The following is a 22,564-nucleotide window of genomic DNA, read 5'->3' on the forward strand; positions in this document are numbered from 1 at the left end:
ACGGTTCTCAGGTCCTTTTGCCATTAGTCTATTAGACCTTGATTACTTGGTTGTTGTCTGGTTACAGAGAATGTCCCAAGAAATACATTTTTAGCCTCAGTTCTGTTATGTTCCATTACTTAAAAATCCCTGGTTCCTTTCTTGGGAGATGGTACTAGGAGTGCTCATTGTTTTAATTTTGATGTTTTCATTGAGTTTTTTCTTCCCTTTTAGCATTTTGCCCTTACCACATTGGTCATTTCTCCCTTGTTGGTTTGGGATTTGAAGAACATGTGAGTATAATACTTGTACAAACTTACTTTTATTGATCTCTCCCCCAAATTTAATATCGGTTGAGTAATTAATAATGTTGTAGAGTTACTTCATTTCTAATCTGCTTTATACAAAAGAATAGTTATCCAACACCAGCTTGTTCTTTTCTTTAAAACTGATAGGTAGACTGAGTGGTATAAGACACAGTAGGTTATCTTGCCAGCTAAGAAGATATGCTCTAAAATCCCATGGTGCACTGTACTCCTTCCTGTTGAGTGGGCCAATGACATACTATGGGAAAATTTTTCGCAGGCTGATTTATGATTTAAAAAAAATATATATATTTTATTGATTTTTTACAGAGAGGAAGGGAGAGAAATAGAGAGCTAGAAATGTCGATGAGAGAGAATCATCCACCAGCCACCTCTTGCGCACCCCCTACCGGGGATGTGCCCGGAACCAATGTACATGCCCTTGACCGGAATCGAACCTGGGACCTTTCAGTCCGCAGACCGACGCTCTACCTCTGAGCCAAACCGGTTTCGGCAGATTTATGATTCGTTTTAATGAACCTTGTACCCTTCTCTTCCTTTTCACCAGATGCCCCCTAGTGCCTTTAGAAAAGTAACAATATATCAATTGGTTAAAAATGGTTAGTTGGTCTTGGAATGGTGTGCTATAGAGTTTTCTAAAGAATTTGCTTTAATTTTGACATTTTATCATTGTCAGGGGATAGATACATTTGGATGGACAGCTAACTACTGTTTTGGGGGGCAGATTTAGTTTTTTAAGGAAGAGCTGACAGATCTGGATGCTCTGTTCTGTTTGTGTGTGTAAATCCTGAGAGAGAACATTTTGAAGTGCTCTGAAAGGCCAAAGAGATGTGTTTGCTTGTTTCTTTTTTAAAAAAGTTTATTTTTATTTTTGAAAGCATTACAGATGTCCCTTCCCCTTCCCCCCTTGACCCTTTCCATTCCTCCCCCATGCTTCCCCTCCCACCCAGGCCTTCACCTCACTATTGTCTGTGTCCATGGGTTATGCATATATACATGTAAGTTCTTTGGTTAATCTCCCCACCTTCTCTGTCTGAATCTATTTTGTTATTTGGTAGATATGTGTTTCAATATTTGATACAGCTCTCCAAATTCTTATTAGTTGAATGCAGGATCTTGAAAAGTTAGGATAAATCATTTGATAAATTTTGATTTTCCAAGCTATCAACATTTGCTATCTGGAATTCAGGAATAAAAATGATGGGCAATATTTGTCATTATTTAAAACTCTTGTTCTATAAGTTGAAAATGAGATAGATTTGGAGAGCAGTCACTTTTAGTGATAGGAAATGAGGTGGCTGGGATACACTGGACAGGTGGACAGCTTGTGCTTAGCCTTTAGCAAATCTACTTCAGAATGGAGTAAAGTGCAGACTATTGCATTACAACTTTTTCCTTATTTTTGTAAGATTTAATTCACTATTTTATTTTAGTCTGCTGGAATAAAGTTATTCTTTAATATTTTCTCATCCTTACATAATATACGACATTCAATGGGAGAATCTGGTTTAAAGATGTCATCCAAAGGGGATTTTATGGTTTTCTAGTTGTAAATTGCCTATTTCCAGTCCACTTCCAGTCTATTTGAATTGTTTAATGCATTGTTAAACTGGGGTGGAGGTTATGTGGTACTATTAAAGTTTATTTTTTTTTTTCTTATTTCTAGGTCCAAGCGTCTCATTTTGAAGGCCTAATCACAACCATAGTTGGGTATATACTTTTAGCAATAACTCTGATAATCTGTCATGTATCCTTTAATGAACCAACTTGGGTGTTTAACATATTCATACCAAAGAGTTCCTATTACCGACAAAGCTATTTCTCTCCCCTTGTCCTCTTAGTAAAAGTTGTAGACATTTGTATTGAGGATAAGGGCAGACAAAATGTGAAATATATTCATCTGCCAAATAATATTAAGTGTTGCTTAAGTTATTATGAGTTTTATTGCACCTTGAAATACTGTTTTTCCTTGACTAGATGCTATAGGGCTTGGCAACTCTTGTTAAATTTCATAGGTCTCGTCGTTTGCTGGGAGTCTGCTACATTGTTGTTAAGGTAATTCTTGTTATAAGTTAAAAGTAGAAATGATTTCTCCCCATTTGAGTGATATTGATGACATTTATTTTTGCTTAAGGTCTCTTTGTTAGTGGTGGTAGAAATTGGAGTGTTCCCTCTCATTTGTGGCTGGTGGCTGGATATCTGTTCCCTGGTGAGTTTATTCATTATCATACAACCTAATAATTTAAAGGCTTCAGAAGAGACATCCTTTGAATGGGTTTCTTTTAAAGGAAAGTCAGTATTTGATAATAATTTGCTTTTTTTTTTTCTTCTGAGAATGTATCACTATGGAGTCTTAATGTTGCAGTTTTCCTGATTTTTCGTTGAGGCTTCATGCCGATTTCTGATGTCAGAGTATTTTGATTGTAACCTTTCTAATAATCTGTGAAGAATTTTCTTAGTGTCTTTATTCTTCTAAACTTTATGATAATGCCAAGACATTATGTGCATAAAAAAAGCAATCTGAGAAAATGGTCCTGTTACTACCATTTCATAAGTTCAATCCTAACTATTTGTTTTAACTAAGATGCCCATTTTTTTTTATTATAATCTCTTTTTAAAATATTTATATTTTTTAATTTTTAGAGAGAGGAAGGGAGAGGGATAGAGAAACATTGATGAGAGAGGAACATCATTGATTGGCTGCCTCCTGCACACTGCCTACTGGGGATTGAGCCTTCAATTTGGGCATATGCCCTGACCACTGGGAATCAAACCATGACCTCTTAGTTCCTGGGTAAACCACTGAGCTATACCAGCCAGGTGTTTATTACAATCTTTAGTGGCTTTCAGTGATAATCAGTTTTTTACTATTTTTCAAAAACATTTTATATGTGGAAAAGCTACCTTTGATTCTGAGATAACATTTTCTTTCATAGTTTACTATTAAAATTTGTCATGAATGCAGACCTGTAACCAAGAAAATAAGGTTTTATGTTAACCTAAAATGGTTCTTTTTACTTACCAATTGGTTTATTAGTCTTGCTGCTTATATTTAAAACTTTAAAGTGTCATACATTTTTGAAATAGTATTTAATCTTATATCATTTATATTTCTATGACACCATGAAATGGTATTAAGAGAACTATAGTCCTGGAACATCATAACTTATATGCATAAGTGATTTTTATTCTCTTCCTCGAAGATGGAGATACTAATTTGGCAAATATGGGTGCTTCAACTCTTATTCACCTGTTCCCTTTTGATTTAGGAAATGTTTGATGCTACTCTGAAAGATCGAGAACTGAGCTTTCAATCAGCTCCAGGCACTACCATGTTTCTGCACTGGCTAGTGGGAATGGTTTATGTGTTCTACTTTGCTTCTTTCATTCTGTTACTGAGAGAGGTAAGTTCTACGGGGAGATGCTGATGGTACACATCCATGAAAAGGACTTTTGTTTAACCACAATTGTGCTCAAAGTTTGTTATGATTTCCTAACAAAATAATTTTCTCTATTTTAATCTAAAAGGAAAAAACTGATAGTAATTATTTTAAACTTTTAGTCATTTGCTTTAAAAATTGATAAGTTTTAGCATTTTTATTTGTAATTAGTTATGAGTTTGAAAGATGAGTAGACTGAGGGGGAAAAATTAACCAATTAACTGCCACACCTCCAAAATGGAAACCATTCTGCTTGTCTCTACAGACACTTATGGCACACAAAGGGTTAAATAAAAGCATTTCTTTTACATGTGGCCATCCTCTAATACAAATTCTTGGACTTTTATGTGATCTGTGCCTATCTTCATTCAAGGAAATGTAATGCTGTAAATACTTTAAGGTTATGGTCTTACAGGATTAAATATGTAAAATGGTCTTGAATCAGGCATTTAAGTGTAGAATTAGAGTGAGGGTCCTTTATTATTCCAGTTCACTTGCCAAATGGGTACCTTACTATTTTCGGAATACAGTCTTTATGATTTGAAAGACAATGGCAGGGGAATCAGTATTTAATTAGTAATGTATATCTCATGCTCCATCATTCTGGTGCAGTAGGAAGTATAAAACTGATAGGTGTACTTGCCACTGTGCATCCTTTCCCTCAGTATTATTGCATAGTCACTCTGTTGTTAGTCTGCTATTGGCTGGTGTATTAATTAGTGAGAAAGAAAGACATGATCCCCATTCTCCTTGATTTTTGCATTCTGGGAAGGAATACAACAGTTGAACAAGTCAGTTTAGTCCTTTAAGAGTGCTTTGAAAGTGGTGATGGAGATGTGCACCACTAAAGGACCACGCCAACTAACACAGTGTTAATGGAATCCAAAAGCACAGAGGCTTAATGCTATTCTTTACTTCGGTGTTTGAGTGTTTTTAGGAGTTGGGGAGGGGGTTGGAAGCTAACATGTTATCTTGAATTATATAGTGTAAGTTCAATAAATTCTTCTTAGGAAGTGTAAGGCTGAAATCAGATTAGACATTTATAAGTTATAACCTAATTCTTTCACCAGATGATAAAATATAGTGACAATTTTCATTTTTTTTTTTAAATTTATTGATTTGAGAGAGGGATAGAAACATCAATTTATTGTTCCACTTACTTATACATTCTTTGGTTGATTCTTGTATGTGCCCTGACCAGGGATTGTACCTGAAAGTTGGTATATTGGGATGGCATTCTAACCAACTGAGATACTTATCCAGGGCCAACAATTTTCAAAAGAATACTTATTTCTCATTTAGGAGATTTAGATATGACAAACTGTCCATTAATACACTTATTTATCATTAATTGATTAAAAGCATCAAAGAATATCAGTCACAGGATAGTTTTCATAAAGATTCTGATTTAGGAATTTATTTTCCCAGGAAAGTCATATATGAATTTTCTGGGGCCATTTTTTAAGATGCCAAAATAATTTCACAAACTTATTTTTCTGTTAATGTTTTAGCTCATATACAGAGCCCTGAAGACATTAGTAAGTATTTATAGCATTTAAAATACATTTGCAGGTACTTCGACCTGGTGTCTTGTGGTTTCTAAGGAATTTGAACGATCCAGATTTTAATCCAGTACAAGAAATGATCCATTTGCCCATTTATAGGCATCTCCGAAGATTTATTTTGTCAGTGGTAAGCATACCTTGATATGTTTTTGAAGTAAAATGTACTACCCTTTAGATTTTTGGTCAGGGGGTAGTACAGGAGATTAACTTACGTTTAAGCTTGTGGAACTTAGTTGTTAAGTAGGAGTTTTATTGGTTATTTGATAAAGTAAATAACATGTCTACTAAAACAAAAATGCCTTCTATTACTTTAGCAGTATAGTTGATTGCCAAATTATGAGTTTCTGAATTACAATTAATTTGCATTAAACCAATGGAAACTTGTTTATATCTTCTAAATTAAACCCTTAACAGAGGGTCTCAAGGTTTCTTCCCCATCTAGAAGAGGAAATTACGTAGTTAAATCTAAAGTTTTCCAAAATAAAATTTTAACAGTAATATTGTGCTTTTTGGAAACTTTTGTAGCCATTAATATGGGTCATGTCTTATAGTGATTACAGGTGATTTATTACTTTTCAGACAATTCCGATCCTTCATTGTCAGGTTCCAGCTCTCTCCTCACATACCATGCAGTGGTTATCCTTTGTGGCTCCTGTTTGAGCCTTTGTGTCCTAGAAAGAGAAGAGGAATAGCCATCTCAGGAATGCATTCTTTATACAGAGTGATCTAAGTATAGTGTGTTGAGTGAGAACACTCTGGGCCCTGGGTGGGTAAAGACTTGGACTGCATATTGGTTGAGGATGTTCGGAAGTGAGCCTGTCTCTCACAGGAGTGGTTTACAATGGTGCTATGCCCTTTTTCTCACTGCAGATTGTCTTTGGCTCCATTGTCCTTCTGATGCTTTGGCTTCCTATACGTATAATTAAGAGTCTGCTGCCTAATTTTCTGCCATACAATGTCATGCTCTACAGGTAAGTTTTTGAAATTCAGAAGCTTTTCTAATTTAGCTCTGTTAGGGATTTGATATTAAGAGTCCATACATTTAAAACATATTTCTTACTGGATCATCACTAAGGTCATTACAAAAAGCCTTTTTCTGCATATGGAGTTTGCTTTTGTTCAGCATTAAATTTAAAAAAATATATATTTTATTGATTTTTTTGCAGAGAGGAATAGAAAGTCAGAAACATCAATGAGAGAGAAACATTGACCAGCTGCCTCCTGCACACTCCCCAATGGGGATGTGCCTGCAACCAATGTACATGCCCTTAATCGGAATCGAACCCGGGACCCTTCAGTCCACAGGCCAATGCTCTATCCACTGAGTCAAACCGGTTTAGGCCAGCATTTAAATTTTTGCCATACCTAATGAGAGTTGGTTAGTAGCATTATCTTTTTTTTTAGGTTTTTTTTTTTTTTTTTAGTTTATAATATTATTACATAGTTCAATCTGAAAAAGAAAATTCAAAACATACCATAAGTCTCTTATTTTATTGAGACAGGAGAAGCTGTTGGCTTTTAATTCTTTTATTCTGTTATGTTTTTATCATTTTTTTTTCAACCAGGTTCTATCTTTTCATTTTATAGTATATTATCTTTTAAAAACTTTTCCAGATTATAATGTTCAAAAAGTACTGAAAATGTTATTAATCCCAAGGAGAATCTCTTTTTTTGCCTCATGCTCTGCTACACCATCAGACTATTAATCCCAGCACCGCCACTCCACTCGTCCTCTCCATCGGGCACTACTAGTAGCATTATCTTTATATGAAAAGCACTTCATAAGGAATGTAGCCTTAGTTGCACATTTAATTATGGATATAAAGCTTATAGATGGAAAACCCTCAATTTACCAACTAAAGCCACCTGGAAACCTAGTCTTTCATTCCTCCTACATTGTTTACATTACCCCTTCAGTCACCTAGAGCAGAAATCTGCCTGGCAAATTATATTTCTCAGTTTTACTTTTAATTTCCCTTTAAGTCTTGTCATTTCTAATTCTTTAAGACCTTATCCATTCCAAATCCATTTACCACTTACTACTTTAGTTTAGGCCTTCCTCTTGTTCTCAATTTATAATCCACTAGAGGCCCAGTACATGAATTCATGCACATTGAAAGGAAATTAATTAAACGTTTTAGAGGCTGGGGAGGACCTTGGGGAGATAGACTCCAGGGCATGTCTGGCATATCTCATCCAGTCCTGATTTGGCCGATTGGGGCTAGTTAGGGATCAAGGGAGGGCTCCAGGGCATGTCTAGCCCAGTCCCGATGGGCTGGACCCCAGCAGCAAGCTAACCTACCAGTTGGAGCGTCTGCGCCATGGTGGTCAGTGTGTGTCATAGTAACTGGTTGAACTGTCGAATGAATAGTCAGACACATCATATTAGGCTTTTATTATATAGGATTCTTAACACCCTTCCTTTATAATCTACATAATAAAATTCTGGTTGGGATGATGTAGGGGAGCCAAGGCATTCAAGAAGGTGTGTTGCGTCCTGGCTGGTGTGGCTTAGTTGGTTGAGCTAGTCTCATGACCTATTCGATACTAAGGTCAGGGCATGTGATACTGAGGTCATGCAGACTCAATCCCCAGTAGGGGGCATGCAGGAGGTAGCTGATCAATGTTTCTCTCTCACATCAATGTTTTTCTCTCTTCCTCTCCCTTCTTATCCCGCCCTCCCCCCCAAAAAACCCCCCAAAATCAATAAAAACATATTGTAAAAAAAAGTTGTTGAGTAATGAGTGAGCAGTCATATAATCTAATTTAGTATGTGAGGTAAGGACTAAGACCTCACCATAAGATTTAATCACATGAAGGTCATGAGTAGCATTTGTAAGTAAGTTTTGTGGAGTTTGAGGGGGAAGCCTTTCTGGCCTCCAGAAAATGGAGGAGAGGCGATAAAGACTAGAGAGGTTTTATTCAATTCTTGAAGGAGTTCTACTGTCATCTCCTTAAATCAGGGGTCTTCAAACTACGGCCCGCGGGCCACATGCGGCCTGCAGAGGAGTCTGATCCGGCCCGCCAGGTTTTTTGGGCAGTGAGCGCAACTGAGGTGTTACAGTAGGAATTAGTAGTTCATATAGTCCAGCCCTCCAGCTCTCTGAGGGACCGTGATCTGGCCTCCACTTTAAAAAGTTTGAGGACCCCTGCTAAATGTTTAATATGATATAGTTATAATGGAAAACAGAACTCACAGTTTGATTATGGCTCTTTGTAATTGTCTTAGTGATGCTCCGGTGAGTGAACTGTCCCTTGAGCTGCTTCTGCTTCAGGTTGTCTTGCCAGCGTTACTTGAACAGGGACACACACGGCAGTGGCTGAAGGGGCTTGTGCGAGCATGGACTGTTACTGCTGGATACTTGCTGTAAGTACAGGCAGGTGACTCATAGGCATATTATATATTGATTAATGACCTTTCTGAAAAAGTACGTTTCGTGTCTCAGGAAAAATTAGTTTTAATAAGAAATAATGTAGTGATATCTCCAGGTATATATAATACTTCTAAAATTTTTAATGGCAAAAAATTTAAATCATTGTGCATCACTTTGTGGAGCATGTATGCATATTCTTATTCTCTTACAGAAGTTTGCTGCTGGCCCAGGTTCATTTCATACACAGGGTAAAAAAAATTTTTTTTTAGTGCATTAAAAACAAACCAATATACCTTTATTTTATTTTATTTACTTATTTTTAAGTATATATATATATATATATATATATATATATATATATATAAATTTATATATATTTTAAATATATTTTATATATGATTCTATATATTTTAAACATATAATTTTACACACACACACACACACACACACACACACATATATATATATATATATATATATATATATATATATATATATATATATATTTCTCATTGAAAAACATCAGTGAGAGAGAAACATCAATCAGCTGTCTCCTGCACACCTCCCACTGGGGACATGCCCGCAACCAAGGCACATGCTCCTGACCAGAATCGAACCTGAGACCCCTCAGCCCGCAGGCCAGCGCTCTATCCACCGAGCCAAACCGGTCAGGGCTATATTCTTATTTTAAAAGTCTTAGCCTGATATGAGCTCTTCTCAGATTTGGGTTTTTGGTTCTTTATTTAGCATTGTTGTGTTTGTTTATTTATTGGTTTAAAGCTTTGTATGTTATGTACTTATTTAAAACTTGAATCTTTGTGATTTAAACCATTTTTTTCTTTTCAGAAAATATACAACATTCTGTAGATAGCTTAATGTGGCATATGTATTTGGCTATATGTGATCATTTATTTTTTTCTAACTACCCTGTGTTTTGCCCTGAGCCTTTTCCTCCTAACTCATTTTTACCTTAACTAATCTGGATTGGAGGTTTTAGTTGAGAATACATGTCAGAGCAGAGACAGTAGCCATCTATAGAGAGGGAAAGAAATTGTTTTTTTCCTAAGGATGTTCACATAGAGTATCTTGTGTATTGTATTTTTTTTTCCCTCTCCAGTTACTGATTTCTTTTCAGATACTGACTGAAGAAAACAAAATAAATTTAATTTACGGGATATTCTGTATACTAATTAACATTAAATTTGGAAAGGTTTAATTTAAGGTGGGCACCAACATTTAGACCAAATTGAGGTGATAGTACTGTGTACAGATTCTGCTTGTACATTTTCTACCCTAAGTGATTATTAGTATTAAGAAAGTAAATCTCACGTCTGCTGTTTACTCTAATCTTGAAGTGAGGATTGTCACTGATGTAATTTTTTCATAGGGATCTTCATTCCTATTTATTGGGAGACCAGGAAGAAAATGAGAACAGTGCAAACCAACAAGTTAACAATAACCAGCATGCTCGAAATAACAACGCTATTCCTGTGGTGGGTGAAGGCCTGCATGCAGCCCACCAAGCCATACTCCAGCAGGGAGGGCCTGTTGGCTTTCAGCCTTATCGCCGGCCTTTAAATTTTCCACTCAGGGTAGGTACTCTACAGATTTAACCAAAATCAAGGTTTTTAAAAATTTCTATTGAGAAATTTTGGTGCTATTATTGTTGATGTTAGCATGTAGTTATCTGTGTAAACATGCCTTACAGTGTCCTGATAAAAACTCATGGTTTAGTCCATTAATTATGTAACATGTTAATGTTAGTTAAGTTTATCAAATTTAGAGATAGGTCCTAGAATTGGGATTCCATGTGCTATTCCATGCTGTTTGAAAGTAACTAAGTAAAAGACTTTAGAGCAAATACAAAATTAACATTTCAACAATGTATCAGGAAATAAAATGGACAGTTTAATGTTTTTCTCCTATTTAATTCTAGCCCAAATACTTAAAGGACTGAATGGTAATCTCATGCTTACGTTTGATTGGTTAAGGAAGAGACCTTTGGTCTGAATGAGACATTTCCCCAAAATCACCATAAGTGTTCTTGACAAGGGTCACCAATGTTGTTAAATCCTATGGTCAGGTCTTGATTCTCATCTTGCTTCTCTATTAATAGTATGTTACATGATTGGTCACTCCTTGTTGGAGTGACCAGGAAGAAAAGTACTTTCAAAAGGACTTTTTTGGAAGGCGTTCAGGAATCTTTGTGGAAGTGATGCCTGAACTAAGTGTTCAAAGCTAGGAGGCCAGGCAGAGAGGAAGATGGAAAGGAGGAAGGGCATTTCAGGCAGGTGTTGGGACAAGAGACAGGTGAGACTTGTAGGTTTGAAACTACAGGAAATTACATGTATTGAGAAGGTGGGGTATGTGTAGGCAGGTGATGAGAGATAAGGGAAGCCCAGAGAGATGAAGGAAAACCGGAAAAGATGAGGGGAAGCCCGGAGAGATGAGAGGGAACTGGGAGAGATTGGGGGGATGAAGCTGAGAGAGATGAGGATCTTGGGATAAAAAGCCTCACAGTGTCCTCTTGGGAGTATTCTTGCCTGTGCTTTTCAGTCTTCCCACCAGAGCTCTGCCTGCTGGGCTTGGGAAGGCTTGTGCCAAGTCTGGTGGAAGGGAAGCTGCAGTCACTACGTTTCTGCCCACAGAGACATGTGCTGTTTTATCTTCTCCATATAGGAGCCAGGAGCTGCACATAGCTATTTACATTTAAATTTAATTAAAAGTGAATGCAGTTTGTAAAAATGTGGGATGAGAGCTATATTAATTATCTCAATGGTGGAAATTCCCTCACAATGTAATCTATAAGATCATGTGGTACACTTTAAATATATTATAATTTCTTATTAAACATTTTTATTGATTTCAGAGATGAAGGGGGAGAGAGAGAAAAAGAAGCATCAATAATGATTGATTGGCTGCCTCTTGCACACCCCACACTGGGGATGGAGCCTGCAACTGGGCATGACCGGGAATTGAATTGGGACCTCCTGGTTCATAGGTCGGTGCTCAATCACTGCGTCACGCCAGCTGGGCAATATATTACAATTTTATTTGTCCACTATACTACCATAAAACTAGAAAAAAAATACATTTTTTTTGGTAGGACACGCACACACACACAGTAAATACAATTTAAAATTCCGTTACTCTTGCACATTGATCCCATGTCAGGTGCTCAGTGGCCACAGGTGCCAATGGCTCCTTTGTTGGGCAGCACATTAATGAAAAGTTAGCTTTCCCTTTATGAATAGTTGTTTTTGAGAATTTGATTTTTAAAAAGTGAATATTCAGTCACTAGTGACTGACACGATACTTTCTGTCTGGAAGACAAAACAGGCTGGGCGCTTAATGTGTTAATTGTGAGGGAAAATTTAAGCCGATAAAAAAATATATATATATCTGTTACTTGCTGATATATATAGCTGATTATGTGAAAATGGACACTTATTTTCCTTTTGGCTGAAATTGCAGGTAATTTTATTTAAAATTAAAATTTCCTTTATGTTAAACGGGTCGAACCCTGGAAATACCAATTCAGACCATTTCTTTTTATTGGGAGAATTGTGTTGATTTTTTGAAGAGTGATATAAAGTGCATGTAGCCCATATGAAACATTTATGCACTCTCACGTTTGCCTTACAGATATTTTTGTTGATTGTCTTCATGTGCATAACCTTACTGATTGCCAGCCTCATCTGCCTTACTCTTCCAGGTATGAGCTTGTTATAATAGCTCTCTACTAATGACATCATGGAAAGGTGCTGTGTTTTAAAAATGGTGTATCTTGCTGAGATGTGACCATTCATCAGATAATATTGAAATAGTTTTTCCTTCATTTCTGATTGAATATGGGGTATTGATCTATTTAGGGTTCTCCATCTCATCAGACTCCTTTGTATTAGAGCTGAATGGTACAAAAACAGGGAAAACATAACCTCTTAAGCTTTTTAAGCCCCGAAAGCACAAGTAATGGCAAGTCAGAATGCGTGTCACAGGAGAAGTCCTTCCCAGTGATTAGCTATGATTTGGTTGTATTTTTTTTTTAAATATATTTTATTGATTTTTTGCAGAGAGGAAGGGAGAGAGATAGAGAGCTAGAAACGTCGATGAGAGAGAAACATCGACCAGCTGCCTCCTGCACACCCCCCACCAGGGATGTGCCCGCAACCAATGTACATGCCCTTGACCGGAATCGAACCTGGGACCTTTCAGTCCGCAGATCAACGCTCTACCACTGAGCCAAACCGGCTTCGGCTGGTTGTATTTTAATCAGATTATTGTATTCTTTAAATGTGAGGTGTTTTGTTTTGTTTTTTTGTTTGTTTGCTTTTAATGAAGACAATAATATATCAAAATGTGTTATCTTTTGACTAATTACTTAAAATGATTGAAAATACCAATAAAATAACATTAACATTAAGATTGTAGTTCTCTTTTTGTAGCCAAGTGTCTTATTTATCAGCCTTTCTATTTTCAGTATTTGCTGGCCGCTGGTTAATGTCGTTTTGGACAGGGTCTGCCAAAATTCATGAGCTTTACACAGCTGCTTGTGGTCTCTATGTTTGCTGGCTGACCATAAGGGCAGTGACAGTGCTAGTGGCCTGGATGCCCCAAGGACGAAGAGTGATCTTCCAGAAGGTTAAAGAGTGGTCCCTTATGGTAGGTTTTTCTAATAAAGACTGATCTAATAGGAATAATGGATATTTTTCAGTTATTTAAAAAAAATCTTTTCACCTTTGTTTCTTCATTATTCTGTTAGCTTCAAGAGAGTTTGTTTTGTTTTTTTAATTAAAAGTGCTAGCCCTTTTAAGATAGTGTAGGGGTGTCGAACTCAATCAGAGAAGGGGCCAAAATCTAAAATCCAGCCTAAATCGCGGGCCGAATGCTTTACTGAACAGTCGTAAACTGTCATTGTGATGGAAACGCAGCGGAGTGCAGTGATGACAGCGCGGTGCGGGCCACATTGCAAGGCCTGGCGGGACGGATTTGGCCCGAGGGCCTTGTGTTTGACACATGTGAAATAGTGGCTTTCTAGTTCAATCTAAGAACCACAGCCAAATGTAATTGAGAGGTAAAAGAAAATCATGTTATTAAGTGATCCAGTAAGGCTCTTAAGTAAATAATAGAATTAGAAAACTTAGTTTGGAGATTTATTATATTTTTAAGGAAAAAGATATTATGTAGAATTTAAAATAAATTTAAGTAGAAATTTTCTGTAATGGTATTTTTTTCTAAAATTTGTCACAATAAAATCATTATGCATATAAGACAAAAGTTAGAAAATTTATTTTCTATTACTTGTGCTGTCAATACTTTTAATATTTAGAAGCATTAAAAATAATTTAGAACAATTTTATTTCAAATGACTGTCTAGACAGAAAACTAAGTTTATTTTAATAAGTGGGCACAACAACATTTGAAAACACAATAACCAAAAAATGTCATCTTAATTTTCTTGGGAAAAATTAGAATCTAAATATTCTAGGAACTTAGGAAACAGATTTGAAAGTTGTCTAAGGCAGTGGTCACCAACCTTTCAGACTTCATGGACCACTAGTCTAAGGAATAGCCTCAGATACAGTTATCATAGATAAATTCTACAATGTACTCACAAAATAAACCTGACTCACAAGCAAGATCATTTATTTAGTAATGTTCTTTATATGGTTACTTCTTAATAAGACTAGAGAGAACTGCAAGACCCATATTTACATAGTTAATATCCTATAAAATAAAAGCCTAATATGCTAAGTGTCTGGTTGTCTGTTCAACCAATCAAAGCATAATATGCTAACAATATGCTAAGACCACTCAGCTGCTTGCTATGACATGCACTGACCACCAGGGAGCAGATGCTCTGCTGGGTAGATTAGCTTGCTGCTGGGGTCTGGCCAATCAGAACTGAACAAGATGGGCCAGACACACTCTGGAGCCTTCCTGCAGTCCCTCCCCAGCTGGCCAACTTCCCACCTCCTTCCCCAGCCCCAATTGTGCACTGGTGGGTCCCTTGGCCTGGCCTGCAACCTTTCGCAGTCCAAGACCCTGTGGGGGATGTTGAAGAGACGGTTTCTGCCAGATCTCGCAGGCCAGGCCAAAGGGACCCCACTGGTGCACAAATTTGTGCACCAGGCCTCTAGTATGTAATAAAATGAAATTTCTATAATATTTTTAAAAAAATATATTTTATTGATTTTTTACAGAGAGGAAGAGAGAGGGATAGTTAGAAACATCGATGAGAGAGAATCATAAATCAGCTGCCTCTTGCACACCCCCTACTGGGTGTGCAATCAAGGTACATGCCCTTGACCGGAATCAAACCTGGGACCTTTCAGTCTGCAGGCCGATGCTCTATCCACTGAGCCAAACCGGTTTTGGCGAAATTTCTATAATTTTGTAGTAATAAAGCATAGTCATATGTTTTCATTATAACTTGAGCTTTTATAGTCATATATTCAAGTCTCATTTAAACTTGTAGCATATAGTATGTGCAAGTTGTTTAAGGTAATGTATTCAATCTGTTAGACAAAAGGGCCAAGAAGAAAAACTTCCTGATGAAATGAAGAGCTTGGATAAAAGTCAGAAAGACTCATTAATGACATGGCCTTTTGTTTCCTAATAGATAATGAAGACTTTGATAGTTGCAGTGCTGCTGGCTGGAGTTGTCCCACTCCTTCTGGGACTCCTGTTTGAGCTGGTTATTGTTGCTCCCCTGAGGGTTCCCTTGGATCAGACTCCCCTTTTTTACCCATGGCAGGTAAGTGCGTGTTTTTTGCACATGATATTTCTATACAGATTTGGCATGAGACAAATCCTTAATTTTTAAAGTGATTTTAAGCATTTGTTTAGAAAGACTCCTTATCAAATATTGATAGTATGTGCCTTCTGGTGTTAAGCAGGGTGCAGCATTGAGAAAAACAAGGCAGCTCCATACCCAGGAGCCCGCCTGCACTATGAGCCAGGTCTTGGTGTTCTGTTGGGCATCAACAATTTACAGAATGTCAGCATGACATAAGGTCACTCTGACCATGATGGATCAAGACAAAACTAGAACCCTGCTGTAGTCATGTATGAACACAAGTAAAACATGAGTATTGTCCAAACCACAAAAATGCCCAATATCCCCAGTCCCAGCAAACATGATTGGCTGCTGCTTCATTACCAGTACAGTTTTATCCTCAGCCTGTCCCTCAGTCTGGGGTGGCAGTGGAGGTTCTAGTAACAGTTCAGCAGAGCTGTGAAGGCACTAAGCTAGAAGCTGTCTGAGAGCCTTTGGGAGGTTTCTTTAGGCCAAACATGGCTCCACATGTCGACATAATCAGCTCAGTTAATGCCAATAAAACAGCCTAGCAGAGCTTGATAAAGTTATGGCATTGTTTTATTTATTTGCTCCTTGAAATCTCCATTAATGTTATGCTTTTCCTAATTCTCTTGGGAAAATAAAGTAAATTTCTGAAAGATACAAGAATGATTTTGATAGGAATGTTGTACTTGAGTCATTGAGAAGAATTCCTGTATTTTCCAGCATAATGTTAGTCTTCTGTAAAACTCTTAACTCATCCTGCAGGACTTCTGTTTTGAAATGAAAAAATTAAGAAAATTATATAGCTTCTATGTTGGGTTACTGCTAAAAATAACAGCAAAAATCTGTTAAATGTTTTTTATTAACCTAGGACTGGGCACTTGGAGTCCTGCATGCCAAAATCATTGCAGCTATAACATTGATGGGTCCTCAGTGGTGGTTGAAAACTGTGATTGAGCAGGTAAGTAAAATCATTTTTTCAGAAAAAGACTGGGAGTAATCATGATTATATTTAGCTAATAGGACTCATTTTCCTTTTTTTCATCTTTTCTGAGTTTTTTACATTTTCTTTAATAAGTATATATAACTCTTTTTTAAAAAGGAGGAGTCATTTGCTCTTTCATCATCAAGAATTTTCATCTTCCACTCTTAAGAGTTTTCTTGTCTAAAGGTTAATCAGGTGCTTAAAGTACCTAGAACCTTATCCAAAGTAACGACAAAAATTAGCATTGTGCTTTTTTTCAGGGCAGGAGTTCTGATGGAGGCTTGTTGTTTAGTTTTCTAAGCCTGTAGTAGGGAAAAGCGCCACAAATAAAAGGCAGAAAAAATAATAGATTACAAAATTAGAGCTGTTTGAGAATATTCTAGCTATGTAGTTCCTTAGAGTGTCATGGAACCATCAGATAATATTGTCATTGTGGTTATAAAACCTTGAAAAAGAGATTGTGCTTCTGTATTCTGATAATAAGATTAGGAAATATACAATTCATTTTAGGAAGATTCCCATCTAAAATAGCCAACATAACAGATTTGATGCTTAATTAAGTTTTAGTTATCTAGAAAATGTTCTTGTGGACGAAGCTCTTATCCAGTGCCCAATAAAGTGTTACAATTCTGTAGCAATAAAGGTGCACCTACTTTTTATGTATAGGGAATAAAGGGCAGTCGTTTCCAGTTCAGTCTGCACAAGAAAATGGTAATAATAAAAAAATAGATCCTTATACCTGGAGATTAGTGGGGGTGGGGAGAGACAGGGAATTGCTGTGTATTTGCATGCATCACTTACGTGTGGGCTTATTACTCTGTAAGTGCTCTAAAGTGAGGTGGATTGTGGACTGCTTGGCAGCATATCCATTCATGGTAGGAGTTAGGGCCACTACACTCTCTAGAGTCTCCAGGTAAGACTCCTTTGCCCTTGCAAAGGAGAATGGAGAATAAGGTTTAATCCTGCTGGAGGCTGTGAAGCACTGTTGATCTTTGTAATACTTTGCTCTCTGTTGCTTTCTTCTCACATACATATGTGTAAGTTTAAAATGGTTGAGAAACACTAGGATGCCTCTTACAACATGACTAAATGCATTTGGGTTAACCAGGTTTCTTGGGTTAGAAGCTACCTCTAGGGGGTTAATCCAGTTGGTCATTCTTTCTGGCCCTCTCCTGAGGGATGGAGTGAGTTGTACCTTGAGGTGTGACTGTGGGCAAGGTGAGGTTAAAGTGCTAGGGAAGAACAGGTACACCACTCTAGCCATTTTGTCCTCCTCTGCATGCCATCTTTGTTTCCCATTATTACCAATGTTTTTCCTCTTTCATCTACTACTCTTTCCTATACAGTACTATTCAGTAGAACTTTCTGGGTAAGATTATGAAAATGCTCTAGAAATTTTTGTATTAAAAAATACTTACTGTGGAATAATTTTATATTACATTTTTACATAAAATATCTTTGGTTTGTTAAAATTTGATTATATAAGTTTTTCAGACATGTTCTTTATAATGTTTTCTTATTTATATAAATAAAAGCCTAAGCGATCATTATGACTGGTCTACCAATGCTGTGATGCACACTGACCACCAGGGGGCAGATGCTTAATACAGAAGCTACCCCCTGGTAGTCAGTGTGCTTCCACAGCCAACCTCCTTGTGGCCAGCCAACCTCCTGTGGTCCTACTCCTTTCCCCTTCTGGTCTGGCCAGGCTGAGCATGAATTGGTGCACTGGGCCTCTAGTATTCAGATAAAATGAAAGCAGTCTTAAATGGTAACAGATGATTATGGAGTTACTTTTTTTTTTTTTTAATCAATCTTTATTGTTCATATTATTACAAAGGTTCCTCATTTCTTCCCCCCTCCACCAGGTTCCCACCCCACCCTCTGCCCCCCCCCCCCCCCCAGAATTGTCAGTCCACTCCCCTCCCGTATCTTTGATTCTATTATAATCAACAGTTAATATTATTCATCAGGTTTTTTGATTTCCTTTTTTTTTAATTACTAAACTTTTATATTTTTAAGAATAAATTTTAAAGTCTAATAATTTTAAACCTTGTTTTTTCTGCCCTGGGAACTGGGAAGCAAACTTGTTTACATGTAAACTTGCCCTTAGGCTATAAAAAGGCATAGCCATTCAAATGTAAATGAACACATTGTTTAAAGATAGCTGCTGGCTGGAATTGGATTACCTGTTCTGAGTGGGAAGGGCTTGTCCTCCCCTTTCTTCATTGAAATTAAGGTGTTAGCTTTAAAACCTCTTTTTGGCAAGAGACCTTAAACTTTCAGAACTTTAAATTTTTCAGGTAGTAAATCAATTACTTAGTATTTTCTCAAATCAATAATACCTCCACATGCCCAAGGATACACTTCACACAAAAGACACTTCCAAATAGATCAACCAACCTCATCCAGACCCCACACAAGGCACTCACAGATCAACACCCCAGTGCTATAATAACTTAACACATCCAGATCTAAGCCTTCATCACTTGATTCAGCAGACCCTCAAGTTCCCCCAAAAGTTTCCAGCCATGTCTGAGAAGCAGCCCTGGGGCATGGCAGGCGAGGAGCGAGTTGTTCTGGGCCCAGCTGCTTCGGGCCTGGCCTCTGTTGCTCTGTTCCGCTCCACAATCAGCTGCTTCGGGTCTGGCCTGCCCCTCCAGGCCTGGCTGCTGCTGCTCCGTGCCTGGCTGCTCCGGGCCAGGCCTCTCCCGGCCTGGCGCTCCGAACTTGGCTGCTGCTGCTCTGGGCCTGGCTGCTCCGGGCACGGCCATATGGAGTTACTTTAATATGGTCTTAAACTAATATTATTGGATGCCATCTAGTATTGTACAGATCAAGGCTAGTATAGTTATGATTCTAGATTAGTGTCTTATTATTTCATATCTTAGCAGAGTTAATTACAAAGTATAAGGAGGTAAATGCATTTCTTTAAAAACCTGTGGGTACCACACTTACGTTTGTATTTCAGAATTTGCTTTGACTTTGGAAAAATAATTGGTTTGAATTCTTTGGGACTGGTAGATTCAACTCTCTGCAACATGGATTCAGTAGAGATTACTCTGTAAACTTGGAGGAATTGTTTCGTATACTCATTCTCATATTTCCCCCCATTTTCAGGTTTATGCAAATGGCATCCGAAACATTGATCTTTACTATATCATTCGTAAACTGGCAGCGCCTGTGATTTCTGTGCTCTTGCTGTCCCTGTGTGTACCTTATATCATCGCATCTGGCATTGTTCCTTTACTAGGTGAGTAATGCTGGCTGGGGAACTTGAGAGAGTACCTTTACTTTATTTTATTTTAAAGATATTTTTATTGATTTCAGAGAGAAAGGGAGAGGGAGAGACATAGAAGCATCAATGATGAGAGAGAATCATTGATTGGCAGCCTGATGCATGCCCCCTACTGGGGTTTGAGCCTGCAACCTGGGGATATGGCCCTGACCAGGAATTGAACCGTGACCTTCTAGTTCATAGGTCTTCTACACTCAACCCCTGAGCCACTCAGGCTCAGCGAGAGAGCACCTTTATTAACATTGTGATATTATTGTTATTTCTGGTATCATAGGTTGGCTGGCCCCAAGTGCTTTATTTGTAAATATAAACCCAGCAAAAACAATGATTTCAAAAAACAATTTTCCTTAATTTGACTACTCAGAGCAAGATTAAGATGATCATAAAGCCTTTGGTACAGTTTTGTTTTTTTCTAGGCAGATGAGAAAGTATTGACATTTATACTTTCCCCAAAATAGGCAAGAACAGATTTCCTTCAAGTTGTCTTGTAACTAGAAGTGCTGTATCACATACTTATAAAATTAAGGATATGTTGTAATTAATTTTAAAATGTTCTTTAGCATAAAAGGAAAACCCAAGAGGAGTTGCTAATTTGTGACAATTTATCAGCTAGAAATGATCAGTTTTGTACTGAAGAACCCCCACAGGCACTTAAACCCAGCATGTGCTCAAAATTATAAGCACAAAGTTTCCCACTTTAAATATTTTTCTTATGAATTTACTCATATTGACTAGTGTTATCATCCATCAAGTTGCATGAGTCAGAAACCTTGAAGGGCATTCATGTTACCTAAGGCTCTCTGCTCTCCATACTCAAATGGTCTTCAGGTCCCACTAACCCGACATCTGAAACTCATTCTCTCATTTCTGGCACTCTTACTCATGGCTCGTTGAGCTGCATATCATCTCTCACCTTAACATCAACAGCCTCCTGTCTGGTTTCCCTGCTTTGACAACTAATTCGTTGTCTGCACTGTGGCCACAGTGACTTTTAAAAGGATGAGTCTCATTGTTTCTCTTCAATGAACATCCTTTCTTTGTTCCCTCTATGGCCTTTAGAACATAATCCAGCTCCTAGGCTTACTTCAAAGGCTCCTCCTGGTGACCCAGTTTGACCTCACTTGTTGACTCACTTCATTTTAAAAAATATATATATATTATTGATTTTTTACAGAGAGGAAGGGAGAGTGATAGAGAGCTAGAAACATCGATCAGCTGCCTCCTACACCCACCACTGGGGATGTGCCTGCAACCAAGTGCCCTTGACCAGAATTGAACCTGGGACCTTTTATTCCATAGACCAATACTCTATCCACTGAGACAAACCGGTTTCGGCGTGATTCACTTCATTTTATATGCAACAGGTTCTAATTAAGCATCACCGACCAGTTCCTTCTTCGTGAAAGAACATATTTGTATTTCACTGTCATTCCATTTACACTGAGAGTTCTCCTTTTTTTGGTTTACAGGTGTTACTGCGGAAATGCAAAACTTGGTCCACCGGCGGATTTATCCATTCTTACTGATGGTTGTGGTATTGATGGGGATCTTGTCATTCCAGGTCCGCCAGTTTAAGCGCCTTTATGAACATATTAAAAATGACAAGTAAGTCTGGACTTCCATAATTTAGCCACTCATATTAAGATTTCTCACTTGTTAATGTTTGTATTTAATGTGATGAATCACAGAAGGGAAAATTGCTCAGATTCTGAATGTATTTTGAGGAAGAATTAATAGGACTTGGTAACAGATTTTCAACTGGTGTGCTGCAGGAATTTTTAAAACATATAATACCTGACTATTTAGTCAGGGGCACTAACCTCTTTATTCTTACGTTGTCAAATAAAATAAAAAAAGACAACAGCCAACACACTAATAACATTTGGTGTGAATGAATAAAAATTAAATCTATTATTCTGTCAAATCTGCAAAAATTATATCTTTTTTTGGTGTGCCACAGAATTTTAGTAATTTATGTGTGCTATGAGATGAAAAAGGTTGAAAATTGCTGATATACATGAAAAGTGAAAAGACTGGGAGAAAATGGTTTGAGGAGGAAGATTTTCTTAATGTTCATTTCAGAGGTTTCAGATAATTTGATTTGACAAGATATAAAATAGTTTAAGATGTAAAGAAACGTATGTTAAGAATTTGCAGTACCTGTCTAAGCCTTTTTTGCAATCAAGGGCTATTAGGTTACTCTGACCACTGCTGAGGGAGGCTGCAAGGTTACTGCAAATGTGTCAAGCCTCTTTTGAGAAAACTCTGTGACCTTACTTCACTGAGAGATTGAGAACAGCTCAGGATAGCAGCCATTTGACCTTCCATGTCCTCACAGAAGGCTGAGTCTTGCTCTGATTCAGTGTTGCCTAGCAAAAATAAAAGTGAGTTTATAGCTATCCGTCCTGGTTTGCCTGGGAGAGTCCCAGTTTACACATGCTGCTTTCATGTCATCATTAACAGAACCTTCGGTTTGGACAGCAAATTATATGCTCACCTTATTACACTGAGGACTCCTAGGAGTATTATTTTTTAACTTTAGAATGTTCAAGGCTTCTCCAAAGCCTATACTGATAGTGGAAAACACAAGTGCCTTTTTAGGTAATCGGAGTACAAAGTCTTTCAGACATGAAAGAAGGGGAAGGAGGTTTCAGTGATGAGAGTCTGCTTTCTCACTTCACAGAGTGAGAGTATGTTTTGGCAAGGTCTTACTGGGCATTCCTTGATCTGCCATCGATGCTTCCAAATGGTACTTACACACTTGTACCCTGCCCCTCTAGCTTGTTGCCTTTCAG

General features: G+C 37.5%; 1 protein-coding gene across 5 annotated transcripts in view; it reads left to right on the forward strand.

Annotated features, from left to right (window-relative positions):
* Nucleotides 1–22,564, forward strand: part of MARCHF6 (membrane associated ring-CH-type finger 6) — a 58,937-nt gene that overhangs the window by 33,839 nt on the left and 2,534 nt on the right. For 2 of the 5 annotated variants that reach the window (XM_036411062.2, XM_036411064.2), the window contains 15 exons: nucleotides 214–272; nucleotides 1,972–2,052; nucleotides 2,292–2,360; nucleotides 2,440–2,514; nucleotides 3,575–3,709; nucleotides 5,318–5,437; nucleotides 6,181–6,281; nucleotides 8,540–8,677; nucleotides 10,072–10,276; nucleotides 12,330–12,399; nucleotides 13,150–13,346; nucleotides 15,307–15,441; nucleotides 16,358–16,447; nucleotides 19,592–19,724; nucleotides 21,239–21,374. In XM_036411062.2, the coding sequence (XP_036266955.1) occupies nucleotides 214–272; nucleotides 1,972–2,052; nucleotides 2,292–2,360; nucleotides 2,440–2,514; nucleotides 3,575–3,709; nucleotides 5,318–5,437; nucleotides 6,181–6,281; nucleotides 8,540–8,677; nucleotides 10,072–10,276; nucleotides 12,330–12,399; nucleotides 13,150–13,346; nucleotides 15,307–15,441; nucleotides 16,358–16,447; nucleotides 19,592–19,724; nucleotides 21,239–21,374 (1,744 nt within the window). The remainder of the gene's footprint in view (nucleotides 1–213; nucleotides 273–1,971; nucleotides 2,053–2,291; nucleotides 2,361–2,439; nucleotides 2,515–3,574; nucleotides 3,710–5,317; nucleotides 5,438–6,180; nucleotides 6,282–8,539; nucleotides 8,678–10,071; nucleotides 10,277–12,329; nucleotides 12,400–13,149; nucleotides 13,347–15,306; nucleotides 15,442–16,357; nucleotides 16,448–19,591; nucleotides 19,725–21,238; nucleotides 21,375–22,564) is intronic. The other 3 variants (XM_036411063.2, XM_036411067.2, XM_036411066.2) reach the window with 3 other exon arrangements.

This window comes from Pipistrellus kuhlii, unplaced genomic scaffold (assembly GCF_014108245.1).
Source record: "Pipistrellus kuhlii isolate mPipKuh1 unplaced genomic scaffold, mPipKuh1.p scaffold_m20_p_4, whole genome shotgun sequence".
NCBI lineage: Eukaryota > Metazoa > Chordata > Mammalia > Chiroptera > Vespertilionidae > Pipistrellus > Pipistrellus kuhlii.